We start from the raw sequence: 14,863 nt of genomic DNA on the forward strand, positions 1-14,863 counted from the left end.
TCTAAGAAAATATCCCAAATTGAAAACTTTTGTCTTTGTTACATAGACTACATAAAAAAAATTTATAAATATGAAAGCAGTGAAAAATACCTTGATAACTGTTTCTATCTTGAATTTCCTGAATATCTTAGACCCATTTTATTTTTGTATCAAAAAAAAGTAAGATTCATTACAACTGTGGTTATATCTTATGCAGGAAGCTTTATGACTTCATAAATATTTAAATAAAAATGCATATATGTCTGTACAGTATATATGCAGTAATGACCTTATTGCTAGAGTTATAAGCTGCTTTTATTATTATTTGAACTTTTTCAGTTTGTCATTGTTTATAAAAATAAATATTTTATACTTAAATGTAATATAAATTTGAAAATGTTCAAATTTATAACTTGAACACTTAAAGGTAAGAATTCATATGTTAGTTCCATGTTTTTGTTACAAAATAATTGAAACCTCTTTATTATAAACTGTTTAATAAAATTATTAGAATGGAACGGCTTTAACAATGAGTAAAGTTAAAAATGAGTATAAAATGCATTATATAGGCTAATAAGATGAATTGATTTATTAATCATGGTCTCTGTTTATCATGTTTTTCTTAATTATCCACAATAAACAGAGACCGTGATTAATAAATCAATTCATCTTATTAGCCTACATAATGCATTTTGTATTGATATTTTCCAATTCTTCATGCTTCAAATTTTAAATTTAAAAAACAATTTTAAGAAAATATATATTAAAAAAAATTTTAATTTGCAAGTATACAAAATGAACCTCACTGCTTTGTGTTTCACTACCCGACTTTACATTTGTGACACCTTTTGTGGTTCTTAATTATGTCATACCACCCATTGTCAATTTCCATCCCATTATTTAGGTTGATAGAATTTTGACAAGGGATAATATTATGTTATCAAAATTTTATCAACCTAAATAATGAGATTTTTTTTAACATATATTTTCTTAAAATTGTGTTTTACATTTAAAATTCATAGCCTGAAGAGGGATTGCAAAATACCAATCTGAAATACATTATTAAATAGGCAAATAAAGTAAATTGATTTATTAATCTTGGTCTCTGTTTATTGTGGGTAATTGGGAAAGATTTGATAAAGATCACTAGTCTCACTATTGGAAGAAACTTTTATTCTTTATTGTAGTTGCTAAAATTAAGTACATTTTCAGTTTGTATTTTTGAAGTTTCAATTAAAGTAGTTTTTCATTTTATTCACTTAAAGATTGTTATAATTTTTATTAAGTATTCTTGATAAACTTTTTAACTAATTTATTTATTTTAAAGTTTTTCTGAAATATTAGATGTATAATAATTTAGATAGGTTCTAGTGTTGATGATAAAAGGACCTATACAATAGAAGCTTTGCATTCTTGGGATTATGTTCTGCAAAATTGTGGAAAAATGGAAATTGCAAATACAGAAAGGAAAAAGTTTATTGAAAAAATTAAGCTAGGAAATTTAATATATGATTAGAAAATAAAAAAAGAATATTTTTATATAAAGAAATTTTGCTACCACATTTTTAACTTTTTCTTCTTTAATGTGTCTTATGATAGATTTATTACAATGAAAGTGTAATTAATTGTAGATGCTAATTTTCCTCCCTTCAAAATTATCTAGTACTTTAATTTTGTCTCAGAGGAGCATCACTGTTTTAAGCTTTTCAATAGTTTGCTACTAGAGTGTTTAGATGACTTAGTTTTTTTATCTTTATAAATTAACAAACTTAAGTCTACTTATAAAACATGACACTGACATTCACAATACATATTTGTATAAAGCATGATATTTACTATCCTAATAAGAGCTGATGCTGTAATAATACAAGAAACTAGAGTTAGTGTAATAGTGTATTTATTTATTAATGAAGTGTTAAAATTGACAATATAAATTGTATGCTAAGGTAAAAAGTATTAAAAATTCTTTGTCTGTTTATCTATCGATATGTTATTTTTGTTAATCCTTCCACAAATAAATTAATTTTAGTTTTGTGAATATGAGAAATTATTGCACATGTGTGTAATTTAAAGTTAAAGAATGCATGAATATAGAGCTTTTGTTATATATCTAAATAAAGTTTGGAAAGTAAAAAGATTGAAAATTGTAACATGTTTTTTTCTATTACAAAAATTGTATTTGAATCTTTTATAATTATTTTTTATATGTTAATAGACACCAACATTCTTCATTACTGATAAATTGAAGAAGTTTTTAGTGATCATGATGATTGCATTGCCAGTATCTGCATGTGTTGTACAAATTGTTAAAATAGGAGGAGATTATTTTTTCTTATATTTGTGGTTATTCTCTGTGGCAATTACTTTGGTAAGTTTATTGAAATATAACTTTTTACTTGTTAAATTTTTAAACAATTTATATATTTACTCTTTTTGCTATCAATACTCTCTTATTTAAATATGTATTGTAATAAAATTCTAATCATCATATTTACAGTCCTTTTAATATATAACTGTTTTATTATAATATACAAAAATAAATTTTAAAATCAAAATGATTTTGACAATTTCTGTTCATTTTAAAATGACCAGTTTAAAGCAAAAATTCTTATTGGGTTGTTTGGAAAGTAATTTTGTTTTTTTTACCACTAGACAGATTAGTCTTATTTTTCTGCCATTTTCATTCTAAACTGTATTATCATTATATATTTTGACAGCTAGCAATTTAAGGCTTATTTCTAAAAAATTTGGTTTGATTTCGTACAATTGTTTATTTTTTGTGTCCCATCAAATATGGAAGATCAAAAGCAGCATTTTCAGTATATTTTGTTCTTTTATTACTGAAAAGGTAAGAATGTTGTTCAAGCAAGAAAAAAAATTATGTGACATGTATGGAGAAGATATAGTGACAGAACTGACAGTGTCAAAACTGGTTTACAAAATTTCGTTCTGGCAATTTCAATATTGAAGATGCACCACATTCTGGATGGCCAGTTGAAGCCAATGAAAACAAAATAAAGATACTGATTGAAGCAAACTGCCGAATAACAACATGTGAAATCACTAAGAGATTAAATTTGTCAAATTGAACTATTTATGATTACTTGAAACAAATTGGTTTCGTTTCAAAGCTTGATATATGTGTTCCNGAGATATCCAAATGGCGCATCCAAACAATTCACATATCCAAGCTTCTTTAGATGTTGAAATATGGTACTGTTTGATAACTTCACCATGTCTGCAATTTCTGGAGTTGTATAATGAGGGTTTTCATCCAATAATGCTTTGATCTGGTCCTCTTCAATAACGGGAGGTCTTCCTGAGCGGGGAGCATCTCCAAGGCTGAAATCACCTGCTTTAAATTTTGCAAACCACTTTCGAACAATTGATTCTGCTACAGCACTCCCACCATAAACATCACATATCTTTTTTGCTGTTTGTACAGCATGTTCTCCTTTACGATAAAAAAAGAGAAACAAGTGTCGATAATGCACGTTGTTTGCATCCATTTTTGCAATGAGACAAATTAAACAATATTTGAATAATCTTAACATTTTTGTAATGGACATGTCTCAAGGTCATTTATTGTAATATTCATTGGTTTGTACAATTCTAATCATTTTCACATCAGTCAGTGTCTCAACTGTCGGCTATCAAAAATTGCTACAAACTTTCCGAACAACCCAATATATAAAAATTTAAAATTATACAGTTTGAAATTAGGATGAATGAAGTATTTTTCAGAACAGAAAAGAACTTCAGGAATTTGGATTACTGCTGTTTACTTAGTTTTTATTTACTGATCCTTCAGGTATAGGATTCTGTTTGTTTCAATACAAGTCTTAAAATACAGTAAAACCTTTTTACCACTCTGTTGGAAAATCAAAAGTGGTTACATATGAGAAGTGGTAAAAAATCAGAGCTTCCTGGAGGACTTGTGTTATAGAGGATTCAAAGGAATATATAAGGAAATTCCTAAATATGGGCACCACAATTGTATATCACCACAATCCCACAGTATATAAACTATTATGCAGTTGTAAAACCAATATAGTAAGAATGAAGGCACCAGGAATGTATAGTGTCCCAGTCACTGATGAGATTTTTAATTGTAATCTAATTTACATTGGGTCCACCAACAGATCACTAAACAAAAGATTGATAACACAGGTCAAAAAGAAAAAACCCAATATAGCTCTATTCATCTTGAACTGGGAGTTAAAGTAAGCTTTGAACAAGCCAAACTAATTTGGCATATCCTTTTACAAAGACCAGACCAGATACTTAAAATCTGTCAAAATACTCAAAGCAGCTAAAAAAAAGGAAGTTTCAAAGATTGTGAGAAGTTATCAACTGCTTGACAATCCTTCTTTGGATTCAGATAGAGTGACCATAATTGTTATGTTGTCTTAACATTAATCAAAATCTGAAATTGTAGTCAACACTGTAAAATATAAATGTATTTAAAATTTATAATTTTTCAATCCTTATTTATAAATTTTATTTAGAACATGCATTTAAAATTTCCTAATATACCAAATTTTTGAATTTGTAATATTTCATGTGCATTCTAAAATAGAGCACATAAATTGTAGGTTGTAACTTTGACATGATGCTAGTCTATTGACATGATGCTAGTCTATTGACATGATAGTAACTTTGACATGATGCTAGTAACACAGTGCTGCCTTGTATGTAATAATTATTTACTAAGTAGACAGAGTATTCAAAAGCAAGCAATTTAAATGTTGATAATTACAAAGATTGAAGTAAATAATTAATTAGAGCATTAAAATTTGTTGAGAAGTTAGTTTACAGAATAACTTTGTCTCTGTATTACTGTAATGCAGTTAGAGTTTTTGACATCAGAGCCAGACACCAAGTTTTGTTACCCTAATTGGCTTGTTCACTGTTACATAAGGATCACATCCTAGAAGTATTTGAATACCCAGCTCAAGTTCTTGGAAACAGTGAGAACATTTTGCAATCAAATAGTTCTCAATTCTTTTCAGCCTCGTAATAAAGTTTTTTTTACATACATAAAACAGATTTTACTATAAAAAACAAATGTAACCATGTGACATTTATCTGACACAGTTTAGATTAAAAAAAAATACTGCCAAAATGAAGAAAATTATTTCAGTACTGTGTAATTCCAGTTTACACAGGTTTTACTGTATAATGAAAATAATTTGTATGTAATTTTTTGAATATTACTTTTTTTTTTTTTTTTTAAGNTGCTGACTTGACTCGTGTGTATGAATAGGCTATGTTTATAATGGGGTAAATAAAAGTTACCATGTTTAAATTTCTATAGCCAATACATTCGAGAATCACTACAAAATCATATCCTCGTCCATTCAGTTATTATGCGGAGATGTTTAATCTTCATGAAAATGTTAACAAAACGTAATTATCGAGATGGAGTTAAATTCATAAAATAGCCTTATCTTATTGCGAGGGAACAAGACGAATCGTTTCTAAATTTTTATATTTTGGTCCATATCTATAATGTATGATGACCTTTGATATATTATGAAAATACAGTTGATCCCCCCTATAACACGGTAGATACGTTCCAGTTTTTGTGAATCCATTTTCTACAAGTCCTTAAATACATGAGCCAATCACAGCCTGCCATGTATGCAGTTTAGGGACTATGGCTGTTTGAAAGGTTTTCTTCCATAAAATTAATCAATTCTAGACTAATTCGACTCAACATTTCTAAAATACATATAATTTTTTGGGAATAATCCATATAAACTATGCTATGAACAAAAAATTGTAGGATTACTTACCGAGTGTGCACCGTTCGACAACGCCGTTGCTTAAGCTTGTTTTCGTTGTGGAGCTTGTCATTGAATGGTGCTTGTGTGCTTCTGATAAATTATTTTTTTTGCGAAAAATTTGCTGAACTTTGGAGACATCATTAATATAAATATAATTTTTATGGACATTAAATAATAAATGGTTTTTAGTAGGTCTGCTGCTCATTTAAACTCAGCGGTTTGTACAATATTCGCTATTGGTCTAGATTCGACCTATCTTGTTGCAACACGAGTCAGCGATGATGTTTTACCGAATTACATGAGTTTTTTTTTTAGCGTGTTTGTACGAATACAGTCGCAATTTTTTCGCCATTATATAGGAATCCGAACTATATGAACCCGTTTTATAGGGGGTCTACTGTATAAAAATGATAAATGTTGGTCTCTATGATTAAACACTATAAACATGTTAATACTATGTTCTGCAGAATATAATTTCAGTATACAGTAGACCCCCCTATAACGCTTAGATACGTTCCACGCTAATCGAATTTTACATTGTAGGAATGATTAAATACATGAGCCAATCGCAGCCCGATAGGTGTGAACTTTACGGACTAAGGCTGTTTGAAAGGTTTTCTTTTATAAAATTAAGCGATTCTAGACTAATTCCACTCAACATTTCCAAAACACGTATAATTTTTTGGGAATAATCTGTATAAACTATGCTATAAACAAAAAATTATAGGATTACTTACCGAGTGTGCACCGTTCGACTACGCCGTTGCTTAAAGCTGGTTTTCATCGCGGAACAGCACGCGAAACGACGGCCGCAATTTCTGATAACGAATTTTTGGCAGAAAAATAACTTGACCTTTGGAGACATCATTAATATAAATAATTTTTATGGCCGTTGAATAAGAAGTGTTTCTTTCACAAGAAATGTATAAAATTAGTGCTGTATTAGACTTACGGTACCTAATTTACATACTGTACAGACGATAATAAACTCAACTTACTAGCCTAAAATCTCCGTAGCGTGTTGCCAGGCGGCAGAAAGCATATATATAATTATAATAAAGTTACAATAAATTAAGTTAATATATAATTATATATACAGTACCTAATTTATATATAATTAATATATAATTATATGTACAGTACCTAATTTATATATAATTTATATATAATACTAAACAGACGATAGCAAACTCAATTTAGCCGCTCCGTAGCGTGGCGCAGGGTCGGAGGAAAGTAGTTCGGCTGCTCATCCACTATTGGTCCAGATTCTATCAATCTTGTCGCGAAACGACGTTATAGGAGGTAATTTATACGAATGTTGCTACAATTTTTTCGCTACGTTATAGGAATTGTCGTTATAGGAATGCACGTTATAGGGGGTCAACTGTATTTGAATACAACTAGTTAGAACATTTTGTTTTTTTTTTTTTTTATAAATTTAGTATTTAATTTAGAATATTAAATTGTATATTATCTGATTATTAAAATATAACTAGTTTAAAATTTTATTTAAAAGACCAAAATATAAAATTTTAAAGTAAGCTTGTTTTTTAAACTTTTTTTACATTGATTATTTTTTTTTCTGTAAGGTGGATTATTGTAATAAAAAAAACAATAATACTTTTCTTAAGAAACATAACTTTATTTTCTTTCTATAAGTAGGTCCTTTCATACATATGCCACAATATAATTCTTTTTTTCATTAGTTTCTTGAAAAATGTTAAATTGGGTATGGTTTATGAATTTTTAACATCATCACAATAATTAATTCAACTTCACTTTAAAACTAAAATTAAATTTTATTTGAAATGTTCTCCTGTTATACTTCTATTTTATTATACTTTCATAAGAAAATTAGTTTAAATTTGAATGAGAGAAATTAGAATAAATATTTTAGTTTTCTGGTTATTTGACTTGATAAAAAAAATTTCCTTTAAAACGACATCAATAGCTTAATTGATTGTAATTTATTTACATTAGTTTATATTTTTTATATATTAGTTTATATAATATTTTAATAATGTTTAATACAAAAATAGTAAAAACAAAAACAGATCTAAATATTTATTTTCAGACTAGAATTAAGATAATTTTCATTAATTAAATTATGGAATTTGGCTATATTGAATTTAATTAAACAATTGGACAAATAGAGTTCTAAGTAACATTCAACAATGCAACTGTGGTAAGCAGATGATGTGGATTCAGATTTTGCTTAAATTTAAGTCATTTTTTCCTGAATTTTCTTTATTGAACTAAATTCAAAATTAATGTATTATGGTCATTCTAAAAGAAAAGAATGTTTTGATCTGATGAACTGTGCAGTTCTCCCACCACCCCTACTGCCGCATCATAGACCTTCCCATTTTTTTGCACCAGTCTGATGCTAACAGCGAGCCTCAATGATTGTTTACTGTTTATAGTATGACTTTGAAATGTGTGACAAAATTGAAGATTACACCATGTGTGAGGTTCGTAGTGTAATATGCTTTTTGAATGCCAAAAAAGTCCACCCTATCGAAATTTACAGACAGATAACCAAGGTTTATGGTAATGTGATGAATGAAGCTTCAGTTCAAAAGAAACGGTGGGGATTGTTATCCAGAGGCATTGAGCTTCTTCAGGATAACATACGTCCACATGCTGCTGCATTGACAAAGAACTTGCTTCAGCAGTTTAAGTGGAAAGTTTTTGAACATCCTCCTTATGGCCTGGACTTGGCTCCGAATGATTACCATCTTTTACCAAAATTGAAGGACTTTTTGGCTGGGAATCACTATGGAAGTGACAACGAACTGAAAGAGGCCATTAATGACTGGTGGTAACTGAGTGTTCAGAAGGCATAGAAAAGCTGGTGTTATGCTATGACAAATGTTTAAATTTGTATGGCAACTACGTAGAAAAATAGCTAAGGTATCATATGTATTGTAAAATAAGTTTCGTTTCATTATCTTAAATAAAAATATCTAGAGAAACAAATGTTCTTTACTTTTAGAATGACCTTTGTATAATTAATAACAATGATAATATGAGTTTGACGACTTACAAGGGGAATCAATTAGTCCCATGTCAGGAGTGATCTAGGGTCTTTTCACATGTGGGTGGGGGAGTTAGAGGTAGAGATGACACATGTCCTTACAAAACTATTTATTGTGAATCAAAAGTAACTTACAAAAAGCTAGTAAACAGTTTGTTTCTGAGGTCACAACACTCGTCAGAGTTTGAAGAGGATGACGTTTATGTTTCCAGAGAGATTATTTCCTCTAGGTCATTTAAAGGTCATTTAAAGAGTCTGACAGTTGATAGTTGGCAACAGAGGGAGATGACTGATAATGGCCCCAGATGGTAACATTGCTGAGTCTGTCCAGAAGTGTGGGAGACTCAAGTTGGTTGCTCATAGAGACACTGGTGTTATCCAAACAATAGCAATTTCATTGTTATGGGTGGCACAGATTTGTTTCGGAACAGAATTAACAAAAACTGTGCTTCCACCTTTGATTTTGGGGTTTTTATAGTTTTTTTTCTCTCTGTCTTCCTTTTTTATTGGCCTTACATCCTTCATCTTGCTTCCTGATTGGCCGCTCCCCTGTCTCCAGGTGAAAACCGAGACCTGTTTGCGTCACGAGAAAGGTCCATTTCAGAGAGTCTACCTGATACCATTCATCAACTCTGACTGGGAGATGTTGATGAAACTATGAAACCTACAGTCGTATCTTACTCTGTTATTGCCTTTTCTTTGATGTTTTAGAATTTCAACGATCTAATGTGCTGTTCTTTGACCGTCATCCTTTTTTCTTTTTCCAATTTTCTAACTTAGATCACTTATATATGAGCATTTTGTCAAAGTTCCATATCTCCAGGTTGACATTCCACTATGATCTATGATGTCTTTTATTTCCACATTGCATTTGCTTTGACAACTACAGTTTTTTACCTTTCTCTCTCTCTCTCTCTCTTACATAACTTATGTGACCTTTGTTCTGATTTAACAGTAACTTTCTTTAACTTGAAAATACCATTTAAAATGGAAGAAAACAAATGTTTTCTTCCATTTTAATTTCTAACTTGAAATGGTCATTTTCAAGTTAGAAAAATGTAGATATAAATAAATGCGTATTTTAAAAATAGAACACCAAATTTAAAATGTGGAATCTTCATGCATTAACATTGTGCTTCAATCTGCATATTACAATATATAACAATTTTTAAAATAAAAGGTTTTACAATATACTAAATAAAACATATATGCCTTAATACAAAACTTATTGGAGGCCATAGAACACTTGCCGTGTAGTTGAAAGAGTCCATCTCTTTATAATTAAATCGCCATACCTGTTTTGAAGGCTTTGAATATTTTGATTTGTTCAAGATACAGTAATACTTCAACTTATGCTACCCCGAGTTATGCGATTTTCAAATCTCGTCAATTCGTCTTTTGTTTGAGCGCCACACAACTCTTGATTACTCACTCCCCCACACTATTGTTCAGCTTACATGTTCGGACGTGTTGCATGGAATCGTCACATAGTTACAATTTATTTTGTGTTATTTATTTCTGTGTTTGTTATATCTACGGAGACTTGAGAGACTCTATGTGGTGATTTCTTGTAACCGTGAACGAATCAAAAGACAAGATAAGATTAACGAGAACATTTATTAGCTTACATACATCCGACTTGGATTTTACACAAATTGCGAAATTATACCCCGACTTACACGAATTCAACTTATGCAGTTATTGCTCGGTTCACCTATCACATAAGTTCGGGGTATCACTGTACTTCAGGCTGGCTGGCTCCTTGCAGTGGTGTAAGATACAGGCATTATAAAATTTAATCTGAACATTGTTATCATTGGCAATTGTTCAATCGTCGAGAGTAGAGGAGGCGTGGAGCTATGGCAAATCGTCGTTTGAGCACTTGTTCTTTTTGCAAGCACAAAGTTTCGGAAAGTGACTTATTAACTTGTTCCAATTGCTCTAAATTTGCTCACTTCTATTGTTTTGGGATCCAGGCAGCAAACTTTCATAAGTTCAGCAAGTCTTACAAAAAAACTTGGAAATGTGAAGATTGCAAATTAGTGAAAATTGTTAAGAACAATGCAAATTGGACACAGGAACTGGAAGACGACAGAGAACTGGGTGAGTGTGAACAGATTATTATGACTTCACATAATTATAGTAAAAACGTGGATAGAACACCAGATAATCTAACTTTCACTCCAATGTCACCCTTAAGTATAACTACCAAAAATTCTGAAGTAATTTTACAAGAAGTGAAACTTATACACTTAGAGTTGAGTAACATAAAAGAAACAAACAAAGAAATCCAGAAATCGATTGTACAAATTGGGCAAAGATACAAACGAGTATAAAGTCTGCAAGTATGAAGTTTTTCTTCATAAACCAGATTATTAAAGCGAAACAAATTGCCGAATTATTGAGCTATAAGCTCGATGCCTCTATTAAAGCAGCCGAGGTAGACAAATCAAAAATACTAGAGAGCAAAAGAAGTACTACAATCTCGAAAACAAACTCGAAATCTTTCAGGCTACAGGTGAAAAAACACATAATATTTGTCTTCTCTTAAATGCATTAAACATGATTCCAATCACATCAATTGAATCGGAAAGGGCATTCTCGGTAGCAAGACTTTTCTTTACTAAAATAAGAATTAGAGTGAATGATCGGAGTATTGGTCATCTTTGCTTTTTAAAATCTTATAAAAGTTTACAATATTTTGTATTATATTTTATTTAAAAAACAAAAATTATTTTCTAAGTTATAAGTTTGATCAAAGTTCAATTTTTAATTTTTAACTCAATTCAAAGAATTTTTGTTGTTGTGTACAGTTTCTAGCAAACTTTAATAAATTTTTTTCTATTTGTGAAAATTTCTATGTAATTCAAAGGTAATTTTCATTATATATCTTACACAGCATTATTAATATGATTTTGGATGATACAGAACTTTAAAATTTCTTTAAAAAATGAAAAATAATTATATCATTTAATTTCAAGATATATTGTATACCTTAAAAATAATTGATTCTATTCGGGATTTCCTGGGATCCCGGGAAACAGTTCACTTTTATCCCGGAATCCCGGGACAAGCAAAAGAGTGGGAAATAAGAAAACCTAGTTGCTATGCCTTGACTTTGGTCTGGCATAGTACACAGCCACTGGTGTAAACCGAGTATAACCCACTAAACCCAACACAATAATAATAATAATAATAAAACACTCTCTAAAACCATAACCAGTGCAAAGCAAGGTTAAATTAATTAAGCAACAAATAAATGTTTTCTTAACTCTTTCCAATTTCTTGGGTTTTTTAATTTGAAATTAGCTGGATCTTCTAAATTCATTCTAGAATATAATATTTGAATATATAATCAAACTGTAAGATGATGAGTTTGAGCAATGCGCATGTGAATTTATTTGCATGTGTACTCCTGTGTTGTGTTACCCTTAAATAAGATTGACAATTAAGCTCCGCTGCCAAGGCCTTCTTAACTCCTTTTGAGTTCTAGGAAGAACTTGGAAGGAGTTAAGAAAACATTTGTTATTTGTTGATTAACCTTACTTTGCACCAGTTATTGGTTTTAGAGAGAGTTATATTATAAGTTTCAAAATAAATCATGGTAAACATATTTTGAACATTTTAATGTTTCAGAAAGAGAACAAAAGATATGTTAATGTAAGTGTAAGCTTGTTGATCTGTAAAACAGTTTGTAAACATTGTCCAAACATTAAATAATTGTGCTGGAAAGTGAAAAGGTTGTTTGTGTGATATTTTTGAATATATTTTAAAAATTTATACTATATTTGGGATCTGTTTATGCCAAAATATATAGTACACATTCATTTCATAATTTCATCATGTTTTTAAAAAATAATAAGTGAACTTCTTTTGTTTCTGGCCAGAACAATTAGTAAAAAAAAGAGAAAAGAGTAAAATTTGTTTACATTAACAAGCATGCACTGCATTTATACTATTTTAAGTAGCCAGATTGAATTATTTTTGAACATATAGTTGTTAGATTTTAAGGTTCTTTCTGTATTAAAGAATTAATAAATACATTTAAAATTAGGTTCCAAACGCTCTGCTCATAGCAATGCTTTCTTCTATGGGTTTTATAAAAACAAAAGAATTGTTTTGTTTGATACTCTTATTAAAGATTATGAGTCTAAAGAGGACAAGGAACATTCTGATAAGCAGGTAAATATAATTTGCTTAAATTTAATTTTAAATGCTTTTAAATGTATAAATAAAAATCTTAACTTGTTTTTCTTTCAGAATAAAGGTGGTTGTAATAATGATGAAATTCTTGCCGTATTGGGTCATGAATTGGGACATTGGAAATTAAACCATAATTTAAAAAATATAGCAATTGCACAAGTATGTATTTCTTTGAAATATATTAAATATCATTTTAAAGATAATATTTATTGTAATATTGAAAGTACAGAGAAAAATCTAAAATTTATAAACTTTTTTGTTTTGATAATCTCTGGCTTTTTCATTTCTCGAATATGATATTGAATACTTAATTTTTTGTAAAATATTATACAAAGAGAGAGTAATTTTCTGATGATTGAGCAGAGCATAAGTGGAGCTATGCAAATATCAGAAAGTGTTTTGTCTGTGATCAAAGTTTAAAGATTAATTGCACAATCACAGTTATTGTTGCACATAAAACCTGTCAAATTATATACAATTTGACAGGTTTTATGTGCAACAATAAATTTGTAATTGATTTTGTTAGGATATTTATTGAATAATTTTAATAATTTGTTTTAAATATTTGTGAAAATTATTTTTCTTTAATGTAAAATTTTTATTTTCAGGTTAATTTGCTGATATGTTTTAGTGTTTTTGCACTATTATTTAAGAAAAAGGTTCTATATGCAGCATTTGGCTTTCACACCGAACAGCCCATCATGATTGGTTTGCTTATAATAATACTGTACATTTTAGCTCCTTATGATGAGGTTTGTTCTATTAATATAAATCATTGACTCCTATAAAATAGTTATTAAATTTTAAAATAAAAATATGTAATTGTATGATGATCTTAAAATTAAAATACAGTGGGTGATTGGATAATGAATACTTTTGCGATAGATTTTTATGTTTGGACAATGAACACCTCACAGAACAAACACGAGAAGAAGCAACATAAAATAATGAATATCGATTGGTCTTCCCTTGTCTTCAGACAACAATTTCCAACTTTTTGGAGCATGGGAGACGTTGACATTGACGCTCAACCTGGTATATACTGATCGGATAGTATTCCTCCAAACTTTGAAACTCTCCCTTGTAATTCCAGCCTTTTATTTTTCTGACAGAAACAATTAATTTATAATATTCGCAAGACTGTCTGGTGAGCATTCATCAAGTTTTGCGTCTGTTTTTATTTTCAAAAGGTGAGAGTATAATATCACAGGTAGAGAGTGGGCATATGTCTGATGTCTGTTGTTGCTGTGCAGTATGGCTTGAACAGGTCTACAGTAGGCTGCAGTTCAATCTTATTTAAGAAAGATACTGTATTATAAAGAAAACTTGAGCAGCTTAAGGAGTAACAAAAATCACATCTGAGAAATAAATAACATTGAAGAGCTCATAATGGAACCTGAAACTGATCTGATAACAGAAGAACACCAAGAACTCTTGAGTGAAGAATACCAAGAAATTCTGCGAGACATGTTTTCTTCTGAAAAAGAGAATTAATGTCAGTATCTGCTATTAAATATTTTTTGAAGAAGTGAGATGATGTCAGAACGATGGTTTTAGAATAGCATTCAAACTAGGTTGAGGTTAATGGGCTTAGGGATATATACAATTACAATGCTATTATTGATAATTACTTTTGGAAAATCTTGAAGGGAGAAAAGCAGTTGACATTGGACAGATTTTTTAATTCCACAAATGGAAAAAACATGACTAGTAAAAATGCAAGACTGCATATATATGTATTTTTACTATTACATATAAATAAACGTAATAAATGAAAAATATAAAAATAAAATATCCAAAAGATAAAAATACTCCAAAAAATAAAAACGTATATATTTTTTATTTTATAATATAA

The 14,863-nt window shown here is 29.5% G+C and overlaps 1 protein-coding gene across 1 annotated transcript in view; it reads left to right on the top strand.

Moving 5' to 3' along the window:
• LOC111633890 (CAAX prenyl protease 1 homolog) overlaps nucleotides 1–14,863 on the top strand; it is a 47,408-nt gene that overhangs the window by 21,277 nt on the left and 11,268 nt on the right. The window contains exons 5-9 of the mRNA XM_023378532.1: nucleotides 2,195–2,347; nucleotides 10,782–10,908; nucleotides 12,860–12,987; nucleotides 13,066–13,167; nucleotides 13,617–13,760. Of these exons, the coding sequence (XP_023234300.1) occupies nucleotides 2,195–2,347; nucleotides 10,782–10,908; nucleotides 12,860–12,987; nucleotides 13,066–13,167; nucleotides 13,617–13,760 (654 nt within the window). The remainder of the gene's footprint in view (nucleotides 1–2,194; nucleotides 2,348–10,781; nucleotides 10,909–12,859; nucleotides 12,988–13,065; nucleotides 13,168–13,616; nucleotides 13,761–14,863) is intronic.

This window comes from Centruroides sculpturatus, unplaced genomic scaffold (genome assembly GCF_000671375.1).
Source record: "Centruroides sculpturatus isolate CEXI.00-Female unplaced genomic scaffold, Cexi_2.0 scaffold747, whole genome shotgun sequence".
Classification (NCBI taxonomy): domain Eukaryota; kingdom Metazoa; phylum Arthropoda; class Arachnida; order Scorpiones; family Buthidae; genus Centruroides; species Centruroides sculpturatus.